The 27,408-nt window shown below is 44.2% G+C and overlaps 1 protein-coding gene across 1 annotated transcript in view; it reads right to left on the bottom strand.

Moving 5' to 3' along the window:
- The window catches only part of RAB3B (RAB3B, member RAS oncogene family), a 70,000-nt gene extending 42,822 nt beyond the window's left edge, over positions 1-27,178 (bottom strand). Inside the window, exons 1-2 of the mRNA XM_006043742.3 lie at positions 27,023-27,178; positions 14,924-15,151 (exon numbers count right to left, since the gene is read on the bottom strand). Of these exons, the coding sequence (XP_006043804.1) occupies positions 14,924-15,151 (228 nt within the window). The 5' untranslated portion in view covers positions 27,023-27,178. The remainder of the gene's footprint in view (positions 1-14,923; positions 15,152-27,022) is intronic.
- Between the last annotated feature and the right edge of the window lie 230 nt (positions 27,179-27,408).

The following is a 27,408-nucleotide window of genomic DNA, read 5'->3' as shown; positions in this document are numbered from 1 at the left end:
CCTATGCACTGCAGCCTGCCAGGCTCCTCTGTCTGTGGGATCTCCAGGCAAGAATACTGGAGTGGATTGCCATGCCTGCCTCCAGGGGCTCTTTCCGATCCAGGGATCGAACCCTGATCTCTTACGTGTCCTACATTGGCAGGCAGGTTCTTCACCATTACCACCACCCGGGAAGCCCCTAAAGTCAGAAAATCCTGGATTAAAATCTGGAGTCTAGAGACTTCCTGGTTCCAGTGGTTGGGACTTCGCTTTCCAATGCAGGAGGTGTGGGTTCAATCCCTGATGGGGGAGCTAAGATCCCACATGCCTTGGGGCCAAAAAACCAAAACATAAAACAGAAACAATATTGTAGCGACGTCAATAAAGACTATAAAAATACTCCACATCAAAATTAAAATCTTAAAAAAATCTGGACTCTACCACTTACTATTTTAGTAAACTTAAGTAAGCTACCTAACTTCTCTGGACTTCAGTTTTGTTGTTCTTGTTTAGTTATTAAGTCATGTCCGACTCTTAAAGACCCCATGGACTATAGCCTGTCAGGCTCCTCTATGCATGGGATTTCCCAGGCAAGAATACTGGAATGAGTTGCCATTTCCTTCTCCAGGGTATCTTCCCAATCCAGGGATCGAACCTGTGTCCCTTGCATTGCAGGTGGATTCTTTACTGCTGAGCCACTGGGGAAATCTGGACCTCAGTTTACTTATCTATAAAACAGGGATACTAACAATACCTACCTAGTCACAGGATTGCTGTGAGAACAACATGAGTTGCTAAAAGCATTGAGCACAGTGCTGGCCATTAGGCAGTGCCATTGTCCGCTCACATCAACCCTGCCGGAGGTATTATTAGCCCCATTTTGCAGGTGAAGATATTTTACATAAACGGTGGTTGCTGTTTATCGCCACAATAACTATTGATGTGTGAAATAGAGAGGGAGGCCTTCTGAGTAAGAAAGCAAAATCCTCCAGCCTCCGGGCCTCTAAAACCAGGGATTAAGAGGAAGCAAGACCCATATCCCTCCCCTGTGGCCCCCACACAACCACTGTCTGTAGCCTTTATTCCTCTATTCATGTCAGTCATGGCAAGAAGCCCCAGTCTTCCAGGCCATCCCTAATTACTGGGCTTTGATTCCCATACAGCTGTGTATATCATCCTTTCTAACCCTATTTTCTCCTCTCCCCCTTGAAGGCTTTCCCTGGGCCTTCTGAAACCCACAGTTGGTCATCAGAAAAATCTCATTTTCCTCCACCTCTGGTCTGGATGTTTTCCTCACCTTCCTGCTGTGATTTAAAGCTGATTCTCCTTGAGGGCATGGCTTCTCCCAAATTGATGGCTGCTCCTCTCTCACCACCTCTGAATCTCTGGGCCAGAAAGTAGGACACATGTTATTGCTTTCCACCCCTGCCTGCAGATCATTCTCTTTCCCTCCTTCAAAAAACAATATGCCCTCCAGCTTTGGGTCTCACATTATGAGATTATGCCACCCACTCATCCCTCTGCTGACCAGTGAGCAGTTCTTGCTTCATGTTACTCTCTCCATAATTCTTGGTGATTTCATAGCCACAGAAGTGAGCCTTCCCACATCTTCCCTCAAGTTCCTCTTCTGTCGTCATGCTGATCTCCATCCCTGCCTCAGCCACTCACAATTATGCCCTGCACCTTGTTGGTACCAATAGGAATTTCAACCTCCTATTCTCAGATAGCTATGATCTTTCTAGCTCATTCCTTCTAGATTCCCAGCTGCAAGTCTTCAACCTCTACCATCTTTTCACTGCCTTTACATCATCACCTCCTTCTCTGCCCAGCTTGAATTCTAGGGCCTGTTATGACTCTGGCTTCCCACATACACCTCAGACTCCGCTAGTCCTCTATTCCTTCGTCATACCCATTCAGCAAAACAATACTTTCATTAGAGCCAACTCTCTGCCTCTTCTATGACTCCATCCACAGAGTAAAACATGGTCAGAGAAAACACACAACTATGCTCTGAATTCATGAGTTTAAATTTATGATCACTAATTTCAAGTGGAGCCTTAATGCTAATCAGCAATCAAATTACATTTCCCTAGTCTATTCCCTCTCCCACCTTCTGAGACGACCTTCTCCTCTGTTCTTGAATCTCTGTGAAGAATCTCTGTTCTTGAAACTCTCAGCTGACGACCTTGCTTCCTACTCCACCAAAAAATTATCCAAGAGAATTCCCACCAGCACATGTAGCCCCTAGCTGCGTGTGTGTGTGTTAAGTCACTTCAGTCGTATCTGACTCTGCGATGCTATGACTATAGCCTGCCAGGCTCCTCTGTCCATGAGATTCTCCAGGCAAGAATACTGGAGTGAATTGTCATACCCTCCTCCAGGGGATCTTCCTGACTTAGGGAGGATCCTGATCGAATCTGCATCACTTCTGTATCGGCAGGTGGGTACTCTACCACTAACGCCACCTGGGAACCCAGCCCCTAGCTGCACCTGTGCCCATTCCTTCCAGCTCTGCCATGTTAATATGGACGCACAGTCTGTGCTCCTAGCAAGGACTCACTGTGTTTGTCATCCCATTCTCTCTCATCAACTCAAGGACACTGTCCTAGAAGCTCTCCTCTGTCTCCCACAATGTCAGTTTTGTTTTCTTTCTTTGTTGGTTGCTTGATTTGTTGATCTCTATTGCATTGTTCCACCAGCACACAAACATGATGCCACTTCTCTCATCTTAGAAAACAAAAATCAGAAACATTTTCTGACTAACAGCCCCCTTCATCTTCAGCTACCCAAAATCCTTAAAAGTGTTATGTACGCCTGGTCTCTCTAGTTTCTCTTCTCTTACTCTTAGCAGGCTCTCATCGCCACTACTCCACCAAAACAGCTAGCGTCAAGGTTACCAATAAAATTCCTGCTGCTAGATCCAGTGGTCAATCCTCAGTCCTCATACAGACTGAGCAGCAGCACTGGACACAGCTTCTCTCTTCTCCCTCAAAAAATTCTGTTTGGCTGCAAAGACCCCACATTTTCCCTTTTCAGTTGTTCTTTTTCAGTATCCTTTGTGATTCTTATCTTCCCAACATCTTCATGTTGGAATATCTCTGGTCTTTACTCTTTAGAATGTTCCTATTCTTCTATCTTCATACCTTTCCTTTATATCTTGTTTGGCTTCATGGTTTTAAATACCTTCTCTATGCTAATAACTTGCTAATTTATATCTCCAGGCAGGGCCTCTGGCCTGACCGGCAGATTCATTTATCCAACAGCCTTTTCTATATCTCCACTTGGTTATCTAACAGGCATCTGAAATTTAACATAACCAAAACTCAGTACCCAATTGTCTCCCCAAATCCTGATGTCCCCGAAGTCTTCCAGATCTGAGTCAGAGGCATCATTAACCTTCCAGCTGCTCAGTCCAAACACTTGGGATCATCCCTGACTCCTCTCCTTCCTTCTCTCCCACATCCAATTTAACAAGAGACCCTGTCAACAATATTTTCAAACTGTACACACTCTGACTACCATCACTGACCACTTTCACTACCACTACTCCTACCCCTCTCCTTCAAATCACAGTCATTCCCAGCCTGGATTATTACAACTCCTAACCAATCTTCCCACTTCTGCCTGTTGTTGGTTTATAATTTATTCTTGAAACAGACATACCCTGCCTCAGAGCAATCCTGTTAAATATTAAAGTGCAAGACACTAAAATATTCTGGAATTAGTAGTGATGGTTGAACAATTTTGTGAATACAAAATCACTGAACTGTAAACCTTAAAAAGGTGAATTTTATGATATCAGAATTATATCTCAATTTTTAAAAGTTATTAAGTGCAGCATGGATTGGATCCCGAAGCAGTAAAAGACCATTAGTTGAAAAACTAGTGAAATTCAATTAAAGTCTATTTAGCTACTAATACTGTATCAATTTTAACTTAGTTTTCGCAAATGCACCATGGTTGTATAGGGAAACTGGGTGAAGGATATATGGGAACTCTCTGTTCTATCGCTGGAAATTTTCTATAAGTCTAAAATTATCAAAAACTAAAGTTTATTTTAAAAAATATAAGTCAGATCATATAATTCCACTGCCCAAAATTCTCCCATCTCATCCAGAGTAAAACCCAAAGCCTTCAAAGATTTTTCTGAAGAAACTCCATATTGCTTTCCATTGCTGTTCCAACAAGGGCTCCTTGTGTACAAGGGCTCCAAGTCTTTGGCAACACTTCATATCTTTTTAACTTTATAATAGGCACCCTAACATGTATGAGAATATATTTCCTGGTATTGATTTGCAGTTCCTAGTGCTGCTGAGCATTTTTTCATATACTTGTTGGACCTTTCATATGTGTCTTTGGAAAAATGTCTATTCAAGTCCTTTGACAGAGCTACCATATGATCCAGAAATTCTACTTCTGGGTGTGTACCCAAAAGAATTGAAATAAGAACCTCAAAGAGATATCTGCAATTCCATGTTTTTTGTTGTTGTAAAATTGCTAAGTCATGTCTGACTCTCTGTGACCCCATGGACTGTAGCACGCCAGGACTCCCTGTCCCTCACTATCTCCTTGAGTTTGCCCAAGTTCATGTCCATTGAATCAGTGATACCATTCAACCATCTCATCCTCTGTTTCCCTCTTCTCCTTCTGCCCTCATTCTTTCCCAGCATTAAGGTCATTTCCAATGAGTCAGCTGTTCACATCAGGTGATCAAAGTATTGGAGCTTCAGCTTCAGCATCAGTCCTTTCAACGAGTATTCAGTGTTGATTTCCTCTACGACTGACTGGTTTGATCTCCTTGTTGTCCAAGGGACTCTCGAGAATCTTCTCAGCTTCTCTGGTGGCTCAGACAATAAAGAACCTGCCTGCAATGCAGGAGACCCCAGTTTGATCCCTAAGTTGGGAAGACCCCCTGGAGAAGGGAATGGCTACCCACTCCAGTATTCTTGCCTGGAGAATTGCATGGACAGAGGAGCTGGGCCAGGCTACAGTCCATGGGGTCGAAAAGAGTCAGATACGACTAAGCAACCAATATCTGAATCCCATGTTTACTGCAGCATTATTCACATTAACCAAGATATGGAAACAACCCAAACGTCCATTGATTTAGACAGATGAAGAGAAAGTGGTATAAACATACAGTGGAATATTATTCAGCCTTAAAAAAGGAGATTTTGCCATTTGTAACAACATGGATGATGAATCTGGAAGACATTATCCTAAGTGAAATAAGCCAATAACATTACTGCACAATTCTATTTATATGAGATATCTAAAATAGTCAAATAAAAGCAGAAAATAGAACAGTGGTTTCCAGGGGCTGAGGGGAGAGGAAAGGAGGACTTGATGAATTTGCTATAATGTTTCAGTTATACAAGGTACAAGTTCTAGAGATCTGCTGTAAAACATAATACCTGTAAGTGAGCAGAACTGTAGTATTTAAAAATTTTTAAGAGGGCAAACTTTATGTTAACTGCTCTTACTATTGAAAAAAAAAGGAGGGAGTAAGAGTGCACAAGGAAACTTTGGAGTTGAATAAGTCTACTATCTTGATTGTGCTGATGGTTTCAGAGGTATTTGCATGTGTCCAAACCCATCAAATTATAGACATTAAATATGTACAGGTTTTTGTATAACAATTACACCTTTTGGGTTAAAAAAAAAACAAAAAACCCAAAGACTTATAAGGCCTCCAAGGCCCAACACAATCTAACCCTCCCACTAACTCCAGCTTCATCTCTGACCACTCTCCCGCTCCAGTACCACTGGCCTTCTACTATCCCTGGAATGTGCCAAGCATACCCCTGCCTCGGGGCTTCTGCACTTGCCTTCCCTTCTGCCTGGGATCCTCTTCCTCCAAATACCCTATACCTCCTTTAGAATTTTACTGAAAAGTGCCCTGTTCAGTGAAGTTCACCCTGACCACCTTGATTAAATTTATAAACAGCCCACCTATCCTAGCCTATCCCCCTTACCGCTGCATATTCCTCTGGAGTACTTACCATCACAGAACATACTGCATATTTATTTATTGCCAGTCTCCCTCCTTAAATCTAGGGGAATGTGGGAAAGGGGATTCCATTTCTTACTTTCACTGCTGTGTCTGTAGCACCTGAAACAATGCTTGGTGCACACAATGTAAATATTGCTGAATGAATGAATGAGTAAATAAACGAACAAACGCATAGAAGTTTGTTGTGGCTGGAAAGGATACAGCAAGTGGGAGGTGGAGCAGAGGCAAGAGCTGTGACTGGGAGATGTGGGAGGATTTCAGTCACCTCACAGAAAGAACATCCTACAAAGCACATGGCAACTGACCCTATCTCTTCATATCTGCCCTCATTTCAGCTTATGAGAGCCGCCTCTTGCTTGGACCATCTCTATTACACCCTCCCCTCTTGCCATACCCTGCAATGCCCCCCACCTTCCTCCCAGAGGTCTTTCTTACCCACTTTCTGTACTGAACTCTCCCTTCCCTGCATGCCACTGCATACACTCAGCACCACAGTTTATTTTATTAATATTAAAATGTTGAGGGTTACCAATTGTATTGATACAACTGAAAAGCAAAAGAGAGCAAGCACTTAAATACAATTTATGGTAACAGAAAAGAATACTGCAGAGAGTTGTTTAAAGACCACATCAAGCTGTCCACATCACTAATTCCCAGTGTTTCACAATTTGTAAAATACATAGCAGCGGCTCAGTGGTAAAGAATCTGCCTGCCAATGCAGGTTTGATCCCTGAGTTGGGAAGATCCCCGGGAGAAGGAAATGGCAACCCACTCCAGTATTCTTGCCTGAAAAACCCCACGGACAGAGAAGACTGGCAGGAGGCCCATGGGGTTGCAAACAGTCAGACATGATTCAGTGACTAAAACAAATAAAAACAAACAAAATATATAGCTACATACCCCTGTAAGACACAAATAACTTCTCCCCGAGTTAGGGCAGTAACACAAAGCTGCTGACCCAACAGTTCAAGCATGTGCAGCAAATGTCTTGGCTACTTCTTTCCTACAGCTATACAATTAAAAATTATACAAGGAGCTGTGTGGTTAGGGGAGGAAAACCAAAATAGTATTGTGCTCATTAAATAAAGAAAAGTCCTGATGAAAAAATATCAGCAACACACATTTTAGCGCTTAATGGTCTTCTGAATTGTTTTCTCTTCCCAACTAAACTGCTTGTGCCATTAGGGCAGGGATCTGACAAAGCAGTCAGCCATCAACACCACTCAGTTTGAGAGTCAGAGAAAGCATTCAGGTGGATGTTCCTCAACTCCTAAAAAGGATGCAGAATCAGCTCAGATCACATTCAGACTTTCAGTTGCCACAAATCAATCCTTGAGAGTAACAGAGTTAATAAGAACAAGGCTACCAACTAAGGATCATTTACTATGTACCAGCCACTAGGCTAAGCATTATCTCATATTATTCTCTCAACAACACAAAGCAGTTGTTACTAAAATTACCCTTATTTTAGAAAGAGGAAAGTGGAGTACAGGGAAATAATGGGACTTGAACTAGGTGACGGCAGCAGAAGTGGTTTTGGAGCACAGGTTGCTCCATCCAAAGGCTGTGCCCCTGATCACATGCTGGGCTGCTTCAAGTAAATCAATGCAGGGATCTCAGCACGCAGCCGCAGAGTCAAAAACTGAGGTCAGCCTGGACCACAGAGGGAATGAAAGAGACGGAGAGCCCTGCCTCCGAGGATGTTATTAGCATTACCATAAAGCCACCTCCTCCATGGAGCCCTCTCTGATGCTCTCAAGTTTAGAAGGAGCACTCCCTCTCTGAACTCTCAAAACTTTCTGTACCTCTCTCAAGGCATCATCAATATTTGCAGCATCGTCGCTATTTGTGTACGTTATACCTCTCTTCACACCCGAGCACCACCCTCTCCTTCGAAGGAGGGATACTGTCTCACCAATCCCTGCAGAGCCTACCAGAGCCAGACACACAATATGGGTCCTTGAAAGCAATCGTGATTTTGCACACATCTTTCTCTTGTAAAGATCTTCCCCAACACTAACCTGAAAACCTCTTAACTCAATTGCCAACACCCAGTACAAATGGCCCCTTTTCGTGAAGCCTAAAATAGCTTTCCCAGGCAGAGGTAGTAGCTCCTTTCCTGTGTTCCCACAGCACTTTCTTCATCCCTTTATATCATTTATTTTGTATTGTAGCTGTTTATTTGCCCTGTTATGACAGTGCCTGGCACATAATAGGCACACATGTTTATTGAATGAGTGAATGTGCAAATGGCTTATGGGTTACTTCTTTTCCTCCCACGCCAATTTGGGTGGCAGGAAGGCAGTGGTGGGCCCAAAATGTGCAGGCCCCAAGAAGAGCTGATCAGGATGGCTGGTTCACTCTTTTGCAAATTACAAAAGCAGACTATGCCTGCAATTCTGATTTGACCTCCCATAGTCTTTGTTGTGATTTTAAAAATCAGATTAAACTTCCCTAGCAGCTGGTTCCTACCGGCTTTGGGAAGATGAAAGTGTCAACATGTCTCTGCAGCCACACCAGGAAATTTGCTGCCTAAAAAAGTCGATTCTGAATATCATAAGAGCTAAGTAGGGAATGTTGTACTCAGCAGTGTCTCCATATTCCTGAAGCCACAGGGACCTGTCACAGCCCTCGTGTTCCAGTTCAGCCTCCAGTCTCTTCTGTGCTGCCCATCGGTCTCTCTGTGGGTCTGCATTATGTTCTGGTGGCCAGATTTCAACTTCCTGAAGGTGGCATTAAGGACCCTGCAATGGGCCCTTAGTAAAGTCCTCTCTCTCTGGACCTCAGCGTCCTCATGTCTAAAATGAGACTGAGATGTGATAAGCTCCGAGCTCACAGGCTTGTCAGCACCAAACAAGATGGCAGGTGTTCTCAGCAGGAAGTCTGAGCCTAAGCCACAGACAGGACCTGTTCCAGGGAGTTAGCAGAGGGGGCTCTCATTGGAGACGAGGGAACCCAAGTCAGAGCCCTGAAAAAAGGGGAGGATTTATATTAGGTCTTTTCCATGTTATTAATAGATGCTGTAGTAGTCAGAATAATGGTCCCCGAAAGATATCCATGTCTTAATCCCCAGAACCTGTGAATATATTACCTTGCATGGGAAAAGGGACTTAGAAAATGTGGTTAAGTTAAGGTTTTAAAATGGGAAAGATTATCTCAATCATTCAGGTGAGCCCAAGGTAATCATATGGGTCATTATAAGAGAAAGGCAGGAAGTCAGAGAGACAGAGGTTGACAAAATTTACACAGCTGGCTAAAAGAGGAAGGGATTGTGTGGCGCAGTGCCCCTTCCCCCAAAGTCATCACCAACACAACAAAACAACCTGAATAATGGAGGTACACACAAGCACTATAGTGACTGACGATTTCAGAGGCGGGAGGTCAGAGAAAGAAAAAGAGGATGGAGAACAGCAATTCCAGGACAAGCCCAGGAGTGAGGACAGTGATCTTTAAATCCTTCACAAAACACAGAATTCTTGAACTCTCGACAGAAAAATGCTGGGCCAGCCAGTCCATTTCTCAGTCTCTAAACAAGTAATCCCAGACACAAGAGACACACCTATTTTTAAGTCTTCCTGACAAGAAGGTCACCAAAAAAAAAAAAGCCTCGCTAGTGGGAGTGAGAAAGAGGACATCCTGACCTTCCACAGTGGAGGCCCCTTCCATTGCATCCCCTGACAGAGACCAGGCCTGGAATGAGCCTTTTAAATTGTGAATAGAAATGAGCCTGAGCCCCAGTTGCAAGCTGGGGACGAGACCCAAGTCACAGTTTAGTGATTCCTGAGCTCAGCACCTCAGTGCTGGAGTTTGAAATAAGTTGATTTTTTTTTCCCTCATGGCCCTTATCACAGATGAAATTAGATATTTTTCATTCATATACTTAGTGTCTACTTTGGCCACCTGATGCAAAGTGTTGACTCACTGGAAAAGACCCTGATGCTGGGAAAGATTGAAGGTAGGAGGAGAAGGGGACGATAGAGGATGAGATGGTTGGATAGCATCACCGACTCGATGGACATGAGTTTGAGCAAGCTCCAGGAGTTGGTGATGTACACGGAAGCCTGACATGTTGCAATCCACAGGGCTGCAAAGAGTCAGACACGACTGAGCGACTGAACAATGACACTTAGTGTCTATCTCCCCTACTTCAGTGAAAACTCCAAGGGAGTAGAAAGAGTATTTCCCCACAGCTAGCACAGTGCCTAGCACAGAGGGAGTACCAGATAAATGTCTACTGAATGAATACAAGAATGGAGTTTACTGTTTGGCTCTGCACAAGTAATTTGACATCTCTGGGCTCAACCACCTGTATTGGTGGGGTATATATACACATCCCTGGTGGCTCAGACAGTAAAGAATCCGCCTGCAATGCAGGAGACCTGGGTTCGATCCCTGGGTTGGGAAGATCTCCTGGAGGAGGGCATGGCAAGCCACTTCAGTATTCTTACCTGGAGAATCCCATGGACAGAGGAGCCTGGCCGGCTAAAGTTCATGGGATCGCAAAGAATCAGACAAGACTGAGCAACTATGCATAGATACATATAATTTTATTTCTTTTTGGCTGTGCTGGGTCTTTATTGCTGCATGGGCTGTTGTGATGAACAGGGGCTACTCTCTAGTTGTGGTGCATGGGCTCCTCACTGCAGTGGCTTCTTTCATGGCAGAGCAGAGGCTGTAGGGCGTATGGGCTTCAGCATTTGCGGCTCGCAGGCTCTTGAGCACAGGTTCAGTGGTTGTGGTGCATAGGCTTAGTTACCCTGTAGCTGTGAGAACTTCCCGGATCAGAGATCAAACCCATATCCTCCTGCCCTGGCAGGTGGATTCTTTATCACTGAGCCACCAGAGAAGCCCAACCACCAATTCTTTAAGGAGATAACTACTTCCTTGGGTCAGAGGGAAGATGTGAAGACACAAAGAATGATTCAAAGCACATACAGGGAGGATTCACATGGCTGACAATATCCATAATCCCAATCTACTCAAAGCGTCACAATTCTCCTTGGACTTTCCTTTCTATATCTTCCCTTGAACTTCACAACATCCCATGAGGCAAGAAGAGAGAGGATTATTTTCTCCTTTTGATCTTTGGGGACACGGGAGGAGAAGAGTTACTCCAGATCACACAATGACCACACTGCAGGGCAGAGCCAGGACTAAAACCCAGGATTCCTGGGTTGGCTCCATCATGTCACAGACCCCCAGATTCTTCCCTTCCCTCAGACCCAATAGCCCTCATAATGGGCTCCACGTGGAGGCAGTGGAAGGCCAACTCCCACCCTTCTCTTCCCACAGGTCCCCAGGGGTTGCTTGGCAACTAGCACCTGAGCAATAAGTGGCCTCTAGTCGGGTCTATTGCTGTGCAGTTACCAATTCTCCCTCCTCCCTCCACACCTGTGCATGCTCTCACTCTCTATTAATGAGATTTTGCCCCTACCCTTACCTCCTCAGTCAGATTATCTTCTCTAGTCCGCAATAATGAACCTTTCCGGACACAGAAGAGGCTCTCAAGGACTTATATGGCAAGGGACGCTGGGAAACAAGGCACCGTCAGTACCCTCACGATCCCCCAGAGGTGGGAGAGACTCCTTTTGTGAATGGTCCTGCTCAGCAATATTAACCTCCTCTTGTTCCCTCTCCACCTTCCATTCCGACAATGGCTTTTTTGAAATCCCCTGGGAGAGACTGAATGAGCTTGAGAAATTTAATTGAACGCTTCATACAGTGCTAATGAATCCCTGGATGCTGTTCCAGCACTTCTGAACCACAGGTGGGAAACCTTGGGAGGGAAGTCAGTCACTGTCTGCATGAGTGGCAGGAGCAGAGAGAGGACAGAACCTAACTTCTACTGTATTCTTAGTATGTGCCAGGCACAATACTGTGTTATCACATGTAGCTTCCCCTCAACAAACCTGTGAGACCTTTACAGTTGAGGATATTATCTACTCATAGAAGTGGAGTGACTTGCCAAAGCCTATATATCTGCCTGCTTCAGTACACAAAAGTATTAAAATACATTTCAATGACAAAGGCAATATTCAAATGCTTACATTTTAATGCATTTATGAACAGTACAGAAATGTTTATTTTCTGCTACAGAAAGTACATATGCATACAAACATACACACACAAAAAAAATCTTTGCTAATTTTTTTTTAGCAAAAGCAATGTGCTTATGTCAGATCATATTAGATTGTCATTGATTTTACCTCAAAACATGGCTAACATTGAACTTGTGCTAGGTGTTGGGGAAACATGTCTAGCCATTTTCTGTGCTCACTTAGGCTCGCTATAATTAGTATATCCTCAATCAGAAGCTTCTTTGTGGGTTTCTTTTAAAGCTACATATATATCATGGGGGTTCATTTCGTTAAAAACAGTACAATCAATAAACCCACTTAATGAGGCACAGGAAAACTGCAAAAGCTCATAATAGGCTGAAAATGAATAAAAGAGTGAGGGAGCCGCCACTGCCAATCCCTTAGAAGGGCAGACTTGTCTCCTTCCACCTGAAGAGTGTTTGAGCGTAGAATATAGACTGTCTCCTTCTACCTGAAGAGTATTTGAGTGTAGGATATATGATCATCTAATGTGGAGATCAAATGAAGACATCTGTGTCAATCCATATAGCAAATATTAGTATACACTGATTTTGTATTCAAAGATAATAAACTCTATTAAGTTTCTTCAGCTCCCTAAGGAATAATCAGGCATGTAGCCTCTGACCCATGTCAAGAAACTTTTATTTGTTGTCTAAGGTCTCTCTACAGAGAAGGCAATGGCACCCCACTCCAGTACTCTTGCCTGGAAAATCCCATGGACGGAGGAGCCTGGTAGGCTGCAGTCCATGGGGTCGCAAAGAGTCGGACACGACTGTGTGACTTCACTTTCACTTTTCACTTTCATGCATTGGAGAAGGAAATGGCAACCCACTCCAGTGTTCTTGCCTGGAGAATCCCAGGGATGGGAAGCCTGGTGGGCTTCTGTCTATGGGGTTGCACAGAGTCGGACACGACTTAAGCAACTTAGCAGCAGCAGCAGCAAGGTCTCTCCCAAACTGCCACCCGACAGCCTCTCCAGCAAATTTCTCTTAGCATCCCCTCCCGGCGCTTTCTCGGCCTTGCTCCATTTTCACTGGATTGCTCACCATGCCCCAAATATCCTGTGCTTTCAGCCCCCTCTGTGCACCAGCTGCAGGGAGGATGTCAGACTACACAAATGGAAGCACCGGCACATAATAGGCACTTAATAAATGCTGATTGATCCTCACCATGAGGTAGTTAAACTAGATCAGTGGTTCTTCAATTTTAGCCTACCTCAAAACACCCGGATGGTTTGTTATAGCACATTATTCGGCTATACCCCAGAGTTCCTGATTTTCTGGGTGCGAGGAGGGACCTGAGATTCTGCATCTCTAACAAATTTCTAATGGTGCTGATGCTGTAGATCTGGACACCACACTTCTAGAACCAATGAACTAAATGGCCTGCATAGTTTCTCCCATTTCCAGTGGTTTATGATTCCTTGATGCTTTTAATAGAGAATAAATAAACAAAATAAACTTTTATCTCTATATAAATTAATACTTAATATGACCACAAATGGAAACATGGGCTCTATAATACCTAATGGACACAGTGTAGAGAAAAAAAACTCATACTTTAGAATCAGAAGATCTGCGTTGGAATCTCACTTTGTAGCTGCGTGGTCAACTTAAGGTAAATTAATTATGCTCTGAATATCTGTCCCATGAGATTGTGAGATAATATTAATACATGGAAAAAAATTGTAAAACAAAAAGCACTGTATACAGATTATACTAATAACATATATGCACAATGTATTAATGTTGAGTGGACTGATAATAAATAATACGTTTTGAATACTTTAAATCACAGATTTTTAAAATTTCCAATCTCAATGCTAATTCATTATCAAAAAGTATATGATGTACATGCTGCTATTATCATTTCAAATATGTATATATTTTATTGGTACACTGGTAAATACCAGTAATAGTAGCTGTGGTAGCCAGTTTCCAAGATGGTCCCCAATAATCCTCACCTCCCAGGACTCATACTTTTGTATAGGTTCCTTCTACACTGAATTAGTGACCAACAGCATACTCTAATTAGAGACATCACCACTTCCAGTTTGGTTTCTTGGATCTCTCCCCCTAGGACAAGCTAGCTCCATGTCATTAAGACATTGTATGAAGAGAGCCATGTAGGAAGGAACAAAGGTCTCCTACTAAAGCCAGTGCCGGACACATGAGTAAGCCACCTTGGAAAGGAATCTTCCAGGTCCACTCAAGCCTTCAGATGACTGCAACCCAAACCAACATCTGCCAGCAACCTCATAATAGATCACAAGCCAGAAACCAAGCCACTCCCAAATATTCAATCCATAGAACTGTGTGTTAATGAATTGTTGTTTTAAGCCATCAAGTTTTAAGGTGATTACACAGTGATAGATTATGGACACAGTAGCTAACATTTACTGTACATTTATTATGTTCCAGAAACTATGCTAAGCACTCACCAACCCTATGATATAGATGTCATTATAATCCCCAAAGAGGAAAGCCTGGCCTAGAGAGATTAAGTAACTTAGTCCAGGTTCCATGACTAGTAATTGGCAAAACTGAAATCTGAATCCAGGCCTATAACTCCAAAGCCCAGACTCTTGGTCGCTTGTCTGTATAATCCAGGATAAAACCTCTTGGACAGTTAAGCAGCAGAAGCAGCTGAGTCCCCAGATGAGAGCAAATGTATAAAATCAGCAAGGGACAGTCCAGGGGCCAGACATGCAATAGCACTGGGGCCTAATGTCATAAACCCCAGCAAAGTTCTAAACTGGCCCCACTGCCCAGCCGTTGTACTAGCAAGCGAGTCAGCTCTTGGGACACTTCTGCCCGAGATGCCCAGGACTCACCCAAATCTGCAGCTTCACTCGCTTCTCGTGGCGGTAGACTGTCTTCACCTTAAAGTCGATGCCCACGGTGCTGACGAAGGCTGGGGTGAAGGTGTCATCAGCATAGCGGAAGAGGAAGGAAGTTTTGCCGACACTGCTGTTGCCAATGATGAGCAGTTTGAACATGTAGTCAAAATTCTGGTCAGAAGCATCTTTGACTCCGGCTTTACCATCAGTCACTGAAGCCATCTGCAGGAGAGACCTGTGGTCACTCAGGAACACATCTCCAGTGTCACTCTGAGTCACCTAACTTTTAATGGTCACACACCCATTCACATACTCACTCCCCACCCGAGCATCACTGAGGAAATACACTACTCAGAATCACCCCCGCACTGAACCTGCCCCAAATGTTATCTCAGGATTGGGGTGGAACCCAGGATTGGGGTGGAACCAGCTCCTCCCAAATATTCCTTCAGCAAATATTTACTGAGCACACTGTTCTGAGTCAAGTACTGTGCTGGGCACAAAGAATACAAATATGAATCAGACATGGTGTCTGACCTCTGAGTGGCCGCAGACTAGAGTAAAAATTCAAACACAGAGTAACAAAGCAGTGGATAAGTGATAAGACAGAGGGAAGCCTTGGCTGAGGAAGCTCATCAGAAGCACCTAACCCAGCCTGAAGACATGGTGGTCAAGGAGAGGTTCCTGTAGGAGACAGCTCCTAAGCTGAGTTTTGGAGTGGCTAGAGGGAGGAAGGTCAAGATAGCAAATGTTTGAGCATTCCAGGAAAAGCCAACACAGGGCTCTCATTCTCCTGTTTCAAAAACATTTATGGCTCCCTATAGTTCTAAAGATCAAGCCCAAACTTTTCAACTTGACAAAGAACCAACCAACCAAAGAATAAATTCTCTAAATTTTACCTTCCCCTAAGGCTTCTCCCTACCAACCTGTGCTACTTTTTATAGAATTATGTTGTTGTTGTTGTGGTTTAGTTGCTAAATCATGTAACTCTTTTGCAACCCCACAGACTGTAGCCCACCAGGCTCCTCTGTCCATGGGATTTCCCAGGCAAGAATACTGGAGTGGATTGTCATTTACTTCTCCAGGGGATCTTCCCAACCCAGGGATCAAACCCGTGTTTCCTGCATTAGCAGGTGGATTCTTTATCACTGAGCCACCAGGGAAGCCCATACCAAATTATACTCCACTCCAAATACGCTGTTATTTCTTGCTTCTGTCCCTTTAGCTATGTATTCTTTCTGCCCACAATACTCTTCTGCTTCAAACAAACTCCTGTTCAACCTTGCAGATCCATGTGAAGGTTCACTTCCCCTGGGCAGGGCAGAGGATGCACTCCTGGCCCTAGGCTCCCAGTGCGCTCCAATAGCACTTGTATCATTTCAGAACTGTTTACTATTCCAGCTTCTCCTTTAGACCAAGCATCTTGGACCTAATGTATTTCATTTCTTAATGTATTTCTCTAGTTTCAGCACAAGTCCTAGTATGTAATCAGCACTCAGTAAACGTATACTGAATTAATAAAAGTCACATCACCACTCTGGGGCCCAATCTCATAATCTGGAAAATGGGGAGAACAATTTCTGCCCTGCTTTTCTCACAGGGCTATTACAGGACTCAAATGAGAAAACAAGGAGTAAGATCTTAATAAGCTGGTAAATCCCAACAGGTGTGAATATAAGTTATTATTATTCCAAATCCTTCAAAGCCTAGCTCCTTCATTTATTTATCTGTTCATTTGTTCATTCATTCCTCTGGCAAGTATTTATTACATGCCAGACCTTCCCTGAGACCTCAGCACTCACAGTCCTGCCACTATCCTCTCCTTTTCTAGAATGATTTGAGTCTGAAAGCCATCCATAATCGAGCACTTGACCCCATAGTCTTACTTGCTTTTTTATTTCTTTTTCTGCAGAGACCCTACTTCTTCACCTGCCATCACTCCTTCTGCTTAACACTGGGTACTCAGGTGGGTGGGGTGTGTAGTCAAGAGGAGGGTGGAAGGACAACCCTGACATAAGATGTCCAGAGTGTCATCCTCTTTAGGAATTCCTGCCTTTTCCTCAAAGGAAAAGAAAGAGAGATGGATTTATCTCTCTGGGCCTCTCAGGTGAGCTATAAAGATAAGAAGCTGACAAATGCAGAAGGTGAAAAGCTGTCTTGAAGAAAAGCCAGATGAATATGTATGATTATTAGCAGCCCTTAATAATACTTCCTTAAATAGGCCACCACAAGCCTTCATTGGCCTCTGCTCTTCCTTCTCTTTTTCTCCCAGCTCTCAAGGCTTTATTGGGACCTACACGCCCACCACTGTATCAGCCTGCCCCTTGGCAGGGCTCACTAGGCAGGTGTGGAACATGCTCAGGACACCTGGAGACTCATACATAGCATTTACACGAAAGAAGAAGGTGAGATTGGAGGGGAACAATTGGCCTGATCCAACTGTCTCATAGCCTGAACTTTTCAGTTTTTCATTGCACAAGATGCAGAGCTCATTTCAAGAACTGGCAAGTCAAAGGAATTATGCTTTTTTTCTATCTAAGACAAGGGAAGCAATCACAACGACCTCACACCATCCTCCGCTCTGCTACCGGTCATTTTTGTTTGTTTACAAGAGAAAATTTCACCTTTGAAAGTATATATCCATTATTAAATGTTAGGGAAAAACACAATACTATAAAAAAGAAAAATTTTAAATTACTAGATACCCCATCCACTTAGAAACTGCCATCATTAATATTTGAAGTACATTTCCTCCTTTATTTTTTCACACACCAGAGTATCATCTATTTTGAAATTATATCTTATTATTTAATTTAAACAGTATATATATTGTGGTATACCTGGGCCTTAATATTATCAGTAAATACTTGTTAAGTACTCATTATTTTCCATGAGGGACATGGTAGTGACAATAACCATGTAACCGTTACCATTTATTGAGTACTGTGATATAATAAAAGATACGTATTTGGTCTGGGTACCTGGTTCCAGGCAGAGCTCCTGAAGCCTTTGGAATCTCTGGAAGTGCAAGTGATTAAGTGTCTTGTTGTATGCTAATGAGATGACTGATGACTGGGGCTCCAGGACAACCTCAGAGTAGGGGCTTGTTGCCAGAGGAACCAACCACACAGTTAGAGGATTGGAACTTTCAGCATCACCCGCTAACCTCTGGGGAGGGAAGAAGGGCTGGAGATCAAGTTGATGACTAAAGGCCGATGACTTAATCAATCACGCCTGCAGGAACGAAGTCTTCGTAAACAACCCTAACCAAATGGGGTGGACATCTTCCAGGCTGGTGATGACATTGATGTGTTGCAAGGGTGGCACACCTGGAGAGGCCATGGAAGCTCCAAGACCTCCCTTTCCCCATACCCTGCCCTATGCATCTCTTCCACCTGGCTGTTCCTAAGTTGTATCCTTTTATACTTTTATAATAAACCAGTGTATGCATTACTCTTTATATATATCATATATAAATAATATATATTGAAAACATTTATATTACACTAAAAATAATTTAAACTTTACAATTTGCAAGTTATCATATAGTAAAATTACTATTATTTTATCACCATTTGTCATTTGCATTATTTTCTTAACTTTCAGCATAAAAAGTAAGTAATATGGAACCTAAAGGTTTACAGTGAAAAGTAAGTCTTGCTTCCACCCCTGATTCCCAATCTCTAGTTCCTCTCCCCAGAGGCAAACATGTTAACAATTTATGTATCCTTCAAAGATAGTCTTTGCATATATAAGCATAGAAGTCTATTCATACTTTATATATATATATAAATGACAGCATACCATACTCTCGAGTCTATGTGTATACATAGACTCTTCCATGTGTATTTTAGTAGCTGAGATCTTTAGTTTTGTATCCTACTCCTTTTCACTTAACATTATATCATAAACATCTTACTGAGACTTTAAAAATTCCTTGTAAATATCGTTTCAATTGACTACACCTTATTTAACCCTATGGTTGTGTCACATGACCAATTCTTTAAAGTTGTATATTTATTTTTCTGTTCTCAATTATTATAAATTAAGTTAGAGTGACCATTTCTTTACATAAATATTTGTTCTCTTTCCTATTTACTTCTTTATTATGCCCATCCTTGCATGAAATGTTCCCTTGATATATTGAATTTTCTTGAGGAGATCTCTAGTCTTTCCCACTGTATCATTCTCCTCTTATTTCTCAGCAATGTTTATTGAAAAGTTATACTCTGCTATACTCTGGAATTCTGCACTCAGTTGGGCATATCTTTCCTTTTCTCCTTTGCCTTCCACTTCTCTTTTTCCTCAGCTATTAGTAAAGCATCTTCAGACAACCACTGTGCCTATTTGCATTTCTTTTTCTTTGAGATGGTTTTGGTCACTGTTACAAGAAGAGGTGGCAAGAGTACACGGAAGAACTATACAAGAAAGGTCGTAATGACCCAGATAACCATGATGGTGTGGTTATCACTCACTTAGATCCAGATATCCTGAAATGTGAAGTGAAGTGTGTCTTAAGAAGCATTACTACGAACAAAGTTAGTGGAGGTGCTGGAATTCCAGCTGAGCTTTTTAAAGTCCTAAATGATGATGCTGTTAAAGTGCTGTACTCAATATGTCAGCAAATTTGGAAAACTCAGCAGTGGCCACAGTACTGGAAAAAGTCAGTTTTCATTCCAATCCCAAAGATGGGCAATGCCAAAGAATGTTTAAACTACCATATAATTACTCTCATTTCACATGCTAGCAAGGTTATGCTCAAAATCCTTCAAGCTAGGCTTCAGCACTACATGCATGGAGAACTTCCAAATGTACAAGTTGGGTTTCAAAGAGGCAGAGGAACCAGAGATCAAATTCCCAACATTCGTTGCATCATGGAGAAAGCACAGGAATTCCAGAAAAACATCTATTTCTGCTTCATTAAGACTGTGCTAAAGCCTTTGACTGTGTGGATCACAACAAACTATGGAAAATTCTTAGAGATGGGAATACCAGACCACCTTATCTGCCTCCTGAGAAACTTGTATGTGGGTCAAGAAACAGTTAGAACCAGACATGGAAATACTAACTCGTTCAAAATTGAGAAAGGAGTACAGTAAGGCTATATATTGTTACCCTGATTATTTAACTTATATACAGAGTACATCATGCAAAATGCTGGGTTGGATGAATCACAAGCTGGAATCAAGATTGCCAGGAGAAACAGCAGCAACCTCATATATGCACATGATACCACTCTAATGGCAGAAAGTGAAAAGGAACTAAAGAGCCTTTTGATGTGGGTGAAAGAGGAAAGTGAAAAAGCTGTCTTAAAACTCAACATTCAAAAAACTATCCAGTTCCATCACTTCATGGCAAATGGAAGGGGGAAAAGTAGAAGCAGTGACAGATTTTATTTTTTTGGACTCCAAAATCACTGCAGACTGATTACAGGATGAAATTAAGAGATGCTTGCTCCTTGGAAAGAAAGCTACAATAAAACTAGATAGTATATTAAAAAGCACAGACATCACTTTGTCAACAAAGGTCTGTATAGTCAAAGTTATGATTTTTTCATTAGTCATGTACAGATGTGAGAATTAGACCATAAAGAAGGCTTGCTGCTGCTACTGCTGCTGCTAAGTCGCTTCAGTTGTGTCCGACTCTGTGCAACCCCATAGATGGCAGCCCATCAGGCTTCCCATCCCTGGGATTCTCCAGGCAAGAACACTGGAGTGGGTTGCCATTTCCTTCTCCAATGCATGAAAATGAAAAGTGAAAGTGAAGTCGCTCAGTCGTGTCCGACTCTTAGCGACTCCATGGACTGCAGCCTACCAGGCTCCTCTGTCCATGGGATTTTCTAGGCAAAAGTACTGGAGTAGGGTGCCATTGCCTTCTCCAAAAGAAGGCTTAGCACCAAAGAATTGATGCTTTTGAACTGTTGTGCTGGAAAAGACTCTTGAGAGTCCCTTGGACAGCAAGGAGATCAAGCCAGTCAATTCTAAAGGAAATCAAGCCTGAATATTCACTGGAAGGACTGATGCTGAAGCTGAAGCTCTGACACTTTGGCCTCCTAATGGGAAGAGCTGACTCACTGGAAAAGATTTTGATGCTGGGTAAGATTTAAGGCAAAAGCAGAAGGGGATGACAGAGGATGAAATGGTTAGATAGTACCACCAACTCAACAGACATGAATTTAAGCAAACTCTGGGAGATAGTAGGGGACAGAGGAGCCTAGTGTGCTGCAGTCCACGAGGCAGCAGAGAGTCAGATATGACTTAGCAACTGAACAACACAACAATTTATTTCCTTAGGAGAGATCTCCAGAAGTGAGAAGAGAGAGATCTTCTGGTCAAAAAATAACTTTACTAAAACACAGATTTAATCCTTACTCATTTCCTTGATCTTATTTTACCCTATAAATAGACCTGGAAGATTAAATTGGAAGGGCAGTGATTATTATTCCCATTGGAGCAAGAAAGGAACTAAGAGCCAGAAATTATGAGGATCTGTCCAGGACTCACAGCTAACAGCTGAGATTAGCTTAGTACCATGCTATAATAAGGACTTCCCTGGTGGCTCAGATGGTAAAGTGCCTGCCTACAATGCGGGAGACCTTGGTTCAATCCCTGGGTCAGGAAGATCTCCTGGAGATGGAAATGGCAACCCACTCCAGTATTCTTGCCTGGAAAATCCCATGGACGAAGGAACCTGGTAGGCTACAGTCCAAGGGGTCACAAAGAGTCAGACACGACTGAGCAACTTCACTTTATGCTCTAATAAGGGAAAAGTAAAAATCCCTGCTCTATTCCTTGGCTGAATTCTTGGGTGTGTTATATCAGCTCTCTAAGCCACAGTATTTTTACCTTGAAACCAAGAAAATACCACCTACTTCACTAAGTGATGGTACCAACAGAGTGAACATTTATCATATGTAAATAAGCTGGTGTGGTTTCTTGACCTATGGGAGGTACTCAGTAAATATTAATTCACTGGTTTCTTTAATTCACTTCTGTAGTCAAGTGCCCCCTCCCTGATCTGGGCTCCATAATTTGAGCTTATTTGACAATTAACTGTCTATCCCTCCTTCTGGATTCAGCTGAGTTTTATTTATCCTTACACCCTGTCAACACTGAATCTAGATTAAATCCTTGGACATGTTACTCCTTTCTGTAAACGTTTATTGAGCGTTTGCCGTGTGCCAAACTTTGATGTAAATGTTGTATTATTGGTTTCTTCATTTTTCTTATGCAGCTGCTTGCACTCTTAGATTTCTGGAATTAGAAGAGATTTTAGAGTGGCAGCTTTATCATAACAAAAAAGTCTGGCTCTTGGTCCCAAGCTTTTGCAGTAACTCAGTGTATGAAATTGGACAAGTAACCTAAACTCTGAGCTTCAGTGTCCTCATCTATGATGTGATCATATTACCTACTGCAGAAGGCTGCTATGATTTTTAAATAAGAAAATGTGTATAAGGGTGCTTCATACGTACAGTGTATGGAAAAAACTATACTGGCCTTGTGTAGGATTAGCAGGTAAAGTGCCTGCCTTTATTAGCTATGTCTGCCATAGGTGTGAGCCAAGAGTAAAAAAAAAACAGTTTCAGTTCCTGGTCTGATACACTCCCTTCATTTTCAGGGGAAAAAATAATCAAGGCTCCACAAAGAGAACTGATTTGTCAAAGGTCACACAGCAAGTCAGTTGGAGCATCATTACTAGATATTCTGTCATCTGATGACTTTCAGATTGGACTGGGCTTAAAGAAAATAAAAACCACATCAATTTGACTGCATACGTGCTCAGTTGTGTCCGACTCTTTGTGACTCCATGAACTGTAGCCTGCCAGGCTCCTCTGTCCATGAGGTTTTTTTCCTGGCAAGAATACTGGAGTGGGTTGCCATGCCCTCCTCCAGGGGATTTTTCTGACCCATGGATCGAACCTGTGTCTCTTGTGACTCCTGCATTGCAGGCGGATTCTTTATCACTGAGCCACTGGGAAAGCCCACAACAATTTTAGGGTGAATAGAAAAGCATCCCCAGTGTGGCAGAAATCAAAACCAGTCTTGTAAAGCCATCATCAATCAATTAAAAATAAACAGACATAATTTAAAAAGAAAAGAAGAACATCCCCAGCACCCTGAGATCTCTTTCCTAGCATTTGCCATACTGTACTGTCAACCTCTGCTTATGCGCACACAGTGCAGCTTTCCCAGAAGATGGTGTGAGAACAGGGAGAGGCAGAGAGCTGAGTTCAGCTGGAAGATAGGTTCAGATGGGAGCCCCCAAGGAGATCTTTTCAAAAGGAAGGCAGGGGCTACACAGACATTCAAAAGAGAGGTAAAAATCACCCCAGCAGGCAGCTGCCTGAGGCAGATCTGAGCAGACAGGTCAATGCAGAACTGCATTTGTCAGATAAGCATCAATCAGATCTTCCCTCTCTTTTGTGACAGTCACATAAATGATAGAGCTCTTGCTCTTCGTGACAAGCAATACAGATGAAGGCCCAGGGACCATCCAGGAAGTCATCTCTGGTTCCAGGCTGGGGGGAAGAAGGAAATGGCTCCTAGGAAAACTGGTGTGAAAAATAACACTTTGAGTCTGATCGACTAAGGAAGAGGCCAACTTCAGCCATGAAAGGGGGAAGGAGAGGAGACAGCCCTAAAATGCAGCAAGAGATCAACTGAATACACATTGTGGAGAGGTACACGGAGGAAATTCCCTTTGATGGAAGGAGCACAGGATTAAGTCAGAGACACCTGGACTGAGCCCTGGCTCTCTAAGCAATTGTGTAACCTCAGGCAGATCACACCCTGGGTCTCAGTTTCCTTAGCTATAAAATGAGTTAATAAAATGACTTTTGGGCAAACTACTGGAAGAATTAAAACTAGTATATGACAGTGCTTTATAACTCCTTTCCAAAAACTTTTGTCTGTGTGCTTCATGTTTTCTTCTACCAAGTCATCCTGGGTAGTGGAAATTGCTTGGGATTCCAAACAAACAGGCTAGATTCAGTTTCCAGGCCCAGCATTTATTAGCTATGAGACCTTGGCAAGAAACTTTGCATGAGTAAGACAGTTTCCTCATTTGTAAAATAACCATTGTTGGGAGGATTACAGTCAATCTTAGTGGCTCAGACGGTAAAGAATCTGCCTGCAATGGGGGAGACCCAGGTTCAATCCCTGGGTTGGGAAGATCTCCTGGAGAAGGGAATGGCTACCCAGTTCAGTACTCTTGCCTGGAGAATTCCATGGACAGAGGAGCCTGGCAGGCTACAGTCCATAGGTTGCAAAGAGTCCAACACGACTGAGCAACTAACACTTTCAGTTCACTCAATGTTGGTAAGGCATACAGATATGCTGCTATTTGACACATAGCGGGTGCTCAATAAATGTAATTTTGTCTTCCTATTGGGAGTTAGACAATTGAACTTCACCCTGCTATACACAATCTCCTCCCTAAAGCCATACTCCACTCGCTTTTCTGATTCAACCTTTCTTGAAACCATTCCCCACCACCAGCCCAGCCCAGCCCACCTCCTCATTGTTTCCCCTGATCTCTTAGAGCCACAGAAACTATTGTAATAGCTATCATTTAGTGACCACCTACTACTAAATGCCAGGCACTCTACCAGGCGTTTTCATTGTGTATTCCACCTTGCATATGACAGATGCTTGATAAATGTTTACGTCCTTCTCCAGGCTGGAGAGAGAGAGCGGTTGATATGACCACCATCATAATGTAGGCTGCTGCTACTGCTGCTAAGTCACTTCAGTTGTGTCTGACTCTGTGCGACCCCATAGATGGCAGCCCACCAGGCTCCCCTGTCCCTGGGATTCACCAGGCAAGAACACTGGAGTAGGTTGCCATTTCCTTCTCCAATGCATGAAAGTGAAAAATGAAAGTGAAGTTGCTCAGTCGTGTCGACTCTTAGTGACCCCATGGACTGAAGCCTACCAGGCTCCTCCGTCCATGGGATTTTCCAGGCAAGAGAACTGGAGTGGGGTGCCATTGCCTTCTCCGATAATGTAGGCAAACCTGCATAATAACGTCAGTGCCCTCTCTCTTCTATACAGTGTTTTACAGTTTATGAAGCTCTTTCACCCAAATTATATTTGATTCTCACAACAATTCTTGGGAGTAGGTGAGGAAATCGAGGCAAGAGCAAAACCACAGCTCAATTATTCATTCAGTCAACATTCATTGAGCACCTACTGTGTGCCATCTCCGCTGTGCTCTGGGGAGATGAAGAGAAACCATAGGAATTCCAGCTTAGAGGGAAAACCTTTTCAAACATCCTCTACAGGTTACTGGTGCCTCCCTTCACATCATAATCCTTAAGAAACTGGAGATTTATTTCTTGGGTTGGAGATCATTTTAGATTTTTGCCTTCTTCCTTACTGTTTCCTCTGATTGGAACATACTTTCCTCCAGCTAGCTAAATCCTTCATGACCTCAAAGACTTCCCTGACCCACCATCCTCCAGCATAATGTCTTTGCTCCTGCAAACAAGCACCAGGGGCTTCCCCGGTGGCTCAGTGGTAAATAATCCACCTGCCAATGCAGAGACATGGGTTCCATCCCTGAGTTGGGAAGATCCGCTGGAGGAGGAAATGGCAACCCCCTCCAGTATTCTTGCCTGGGAAATCTCATGGACAGAGGAACTTGGCAGGCTGCAGTTCACAGGGTCACGAAGAATCCGACCCAAGTGAGCAACTAAACAGCAACAACACAGCACCAGGGCTTCCTTATACCATAGGCGGCTTTTCACAGACTTCCATTGTCTTCCTCCGTATATATGAGTAGAACAGGTGGGCACACACCTGTGCACACGAACACATCCAGCTCCTTTTACTATCCCGTACCCTTTTCCATCTGGATTCCATGCAGTTGAGATGGATGTCCCTGTCCTTCTCTCACTCCCCTCCGCACCTCTACTAGCTGCCGGAGGCTGCCACCTTGCCCTCCCTAAAAATCTCTTCCTACACTTGGACTCTAAAACAAGAGTCCGCCTGTGGATGAATTTCCCTGTCAATGATTCTCTTCTTGTCTCTGATTCCAAGTAGCAGTGTAATAGGGTCCAGTGTTTGCACCACCTCCTCAGCTTGTGAGTAGCTAAGACAGGGCTAGCATCTGGATGCTTTTGGACTCCACTCTGGGCCCCCATCATCTTCCCACTCTCACACCACAACCCACACCTGGCTTTCTCTGCACCGTGACCCAGCCCATCCACCACCCTAAACTCTCCAAGTTCCAGGACAGTTCCCCCAACCCCCTGCTAAACTGCAGTGCTTCTCCACAGCCCACCTCTAGCCAGAATTCAGGCTCCCACAGCCCATATCCAAGGCCAGGACTCTCCCTTCACCAGCTCCCCACCCGCTTTCTCTGCAGCCTGGATAGACCTAGCCTTGCCTCCCACCTTCTCATTCTTCCTAGCTTCCCACTTCCAAGCCCCCACTCCAATTACCCACCTTGCCCATACCCAGCTGGGCTCCGCTCCACACCACACTCAGATTACCTTCTCCCGGCCCATCACCCCTCTCCCGCCCAGCGCGCCTTCCCCTCCTCGTCTCACTCCTCCATCTCAAAACGACCCCCACCACCCACTCCCCTCCCCTTAGCTCTTCACTTCCACGCCTCCCCTCCCTCGCTCTCCCTAATCTCTTCGCTTCAACACCCCTTTCCCCGCCCCTCGGCTGTTCGGTACCCTCTGCCCTCACGGCCCCTCTCAGCTCCCTTCTTACATCTCCCCCGCCTCCATCCCCCTCCCCCCAGTTTCCCCCTCAACCAGCCTTCGCTGCGCTCCAGTTGCCGCTCAGCCTTCTCCTCAGCCCCGGCGCCCTCTTTCTTGTTCCTCCGATCCCGCTGCCCCTGCCTTTGGAGCTCCCCTCGCGGCCCTCAAAGCCCGGGTAGACGCTCCTCAGGGCCCCTCCCCGGGTTACGTGCCCCTTCACTGCCGCGGTACCCTTCCTTAGTGGCCTCCCCTGGCCCCTTCTTCTTGGTGCCCCTTCCGCTGCCCTGTGCTCCTTCTCAATGCCCGCTCACTGTGCCCCGCGCCCCGGTCCGGGGATCGGTCCCAGATACGCCCCAGGCGGGCTGCCGGGCCGCGCCCCTTACCTGGGACTCCGGGTGAGGACGAGCGGCTCGCTCCCTGGCAGCGCCGCGGAACCGCTGGACCTGGCGGCGGGAGGCAGAAGGCGCAGCGGGTTCGCGGAGCAGGGAGTGGGGGGCGGGGCGGGGCGGGTCCGGTCCCCTCCGCGGCGACTTCGGGCAGAGGCTCGGGCTGCAGCTGGGCTGGGTTACGGCCGCTTCCAGGCCCCACCCATGCCCCGCCCAGGGGCGGAGCCCGCTTTCGCCTGGCCCTCGGCTCCCGGCAGGTGTAGGAGATAAGAGGTTTCTTGGGGACCCGAGGATCCCCAATACCTGGTTGACTATCGTGATTTATCTTAATTCTCACGCCTCGTTCCATAGACTGAACTTAGTAAGGTTATCAAAGGGCTTTG

The sequence above is a fragment of the Bubalus bubalis genome, chromosome 6 (assembly GCF_019923935.1).
Source record: "Bubalus bubalis isolate 160015118507 breed Murrah chromosome 6, NDDB_SH_1, whole genome shotgun sequence".
NCBI classification, from domain to species: Eukaryota; Metazoa; Chordata; class Mammalia; order Artiodactyla; family Bovidae; genus Bubalus; species Bubalus bubalis.
The sequence above is the reverse complement of the archived record's forward strand: the minus strand, read 5'-3'. Positions and strand labels throughout refer to the sequence as shown.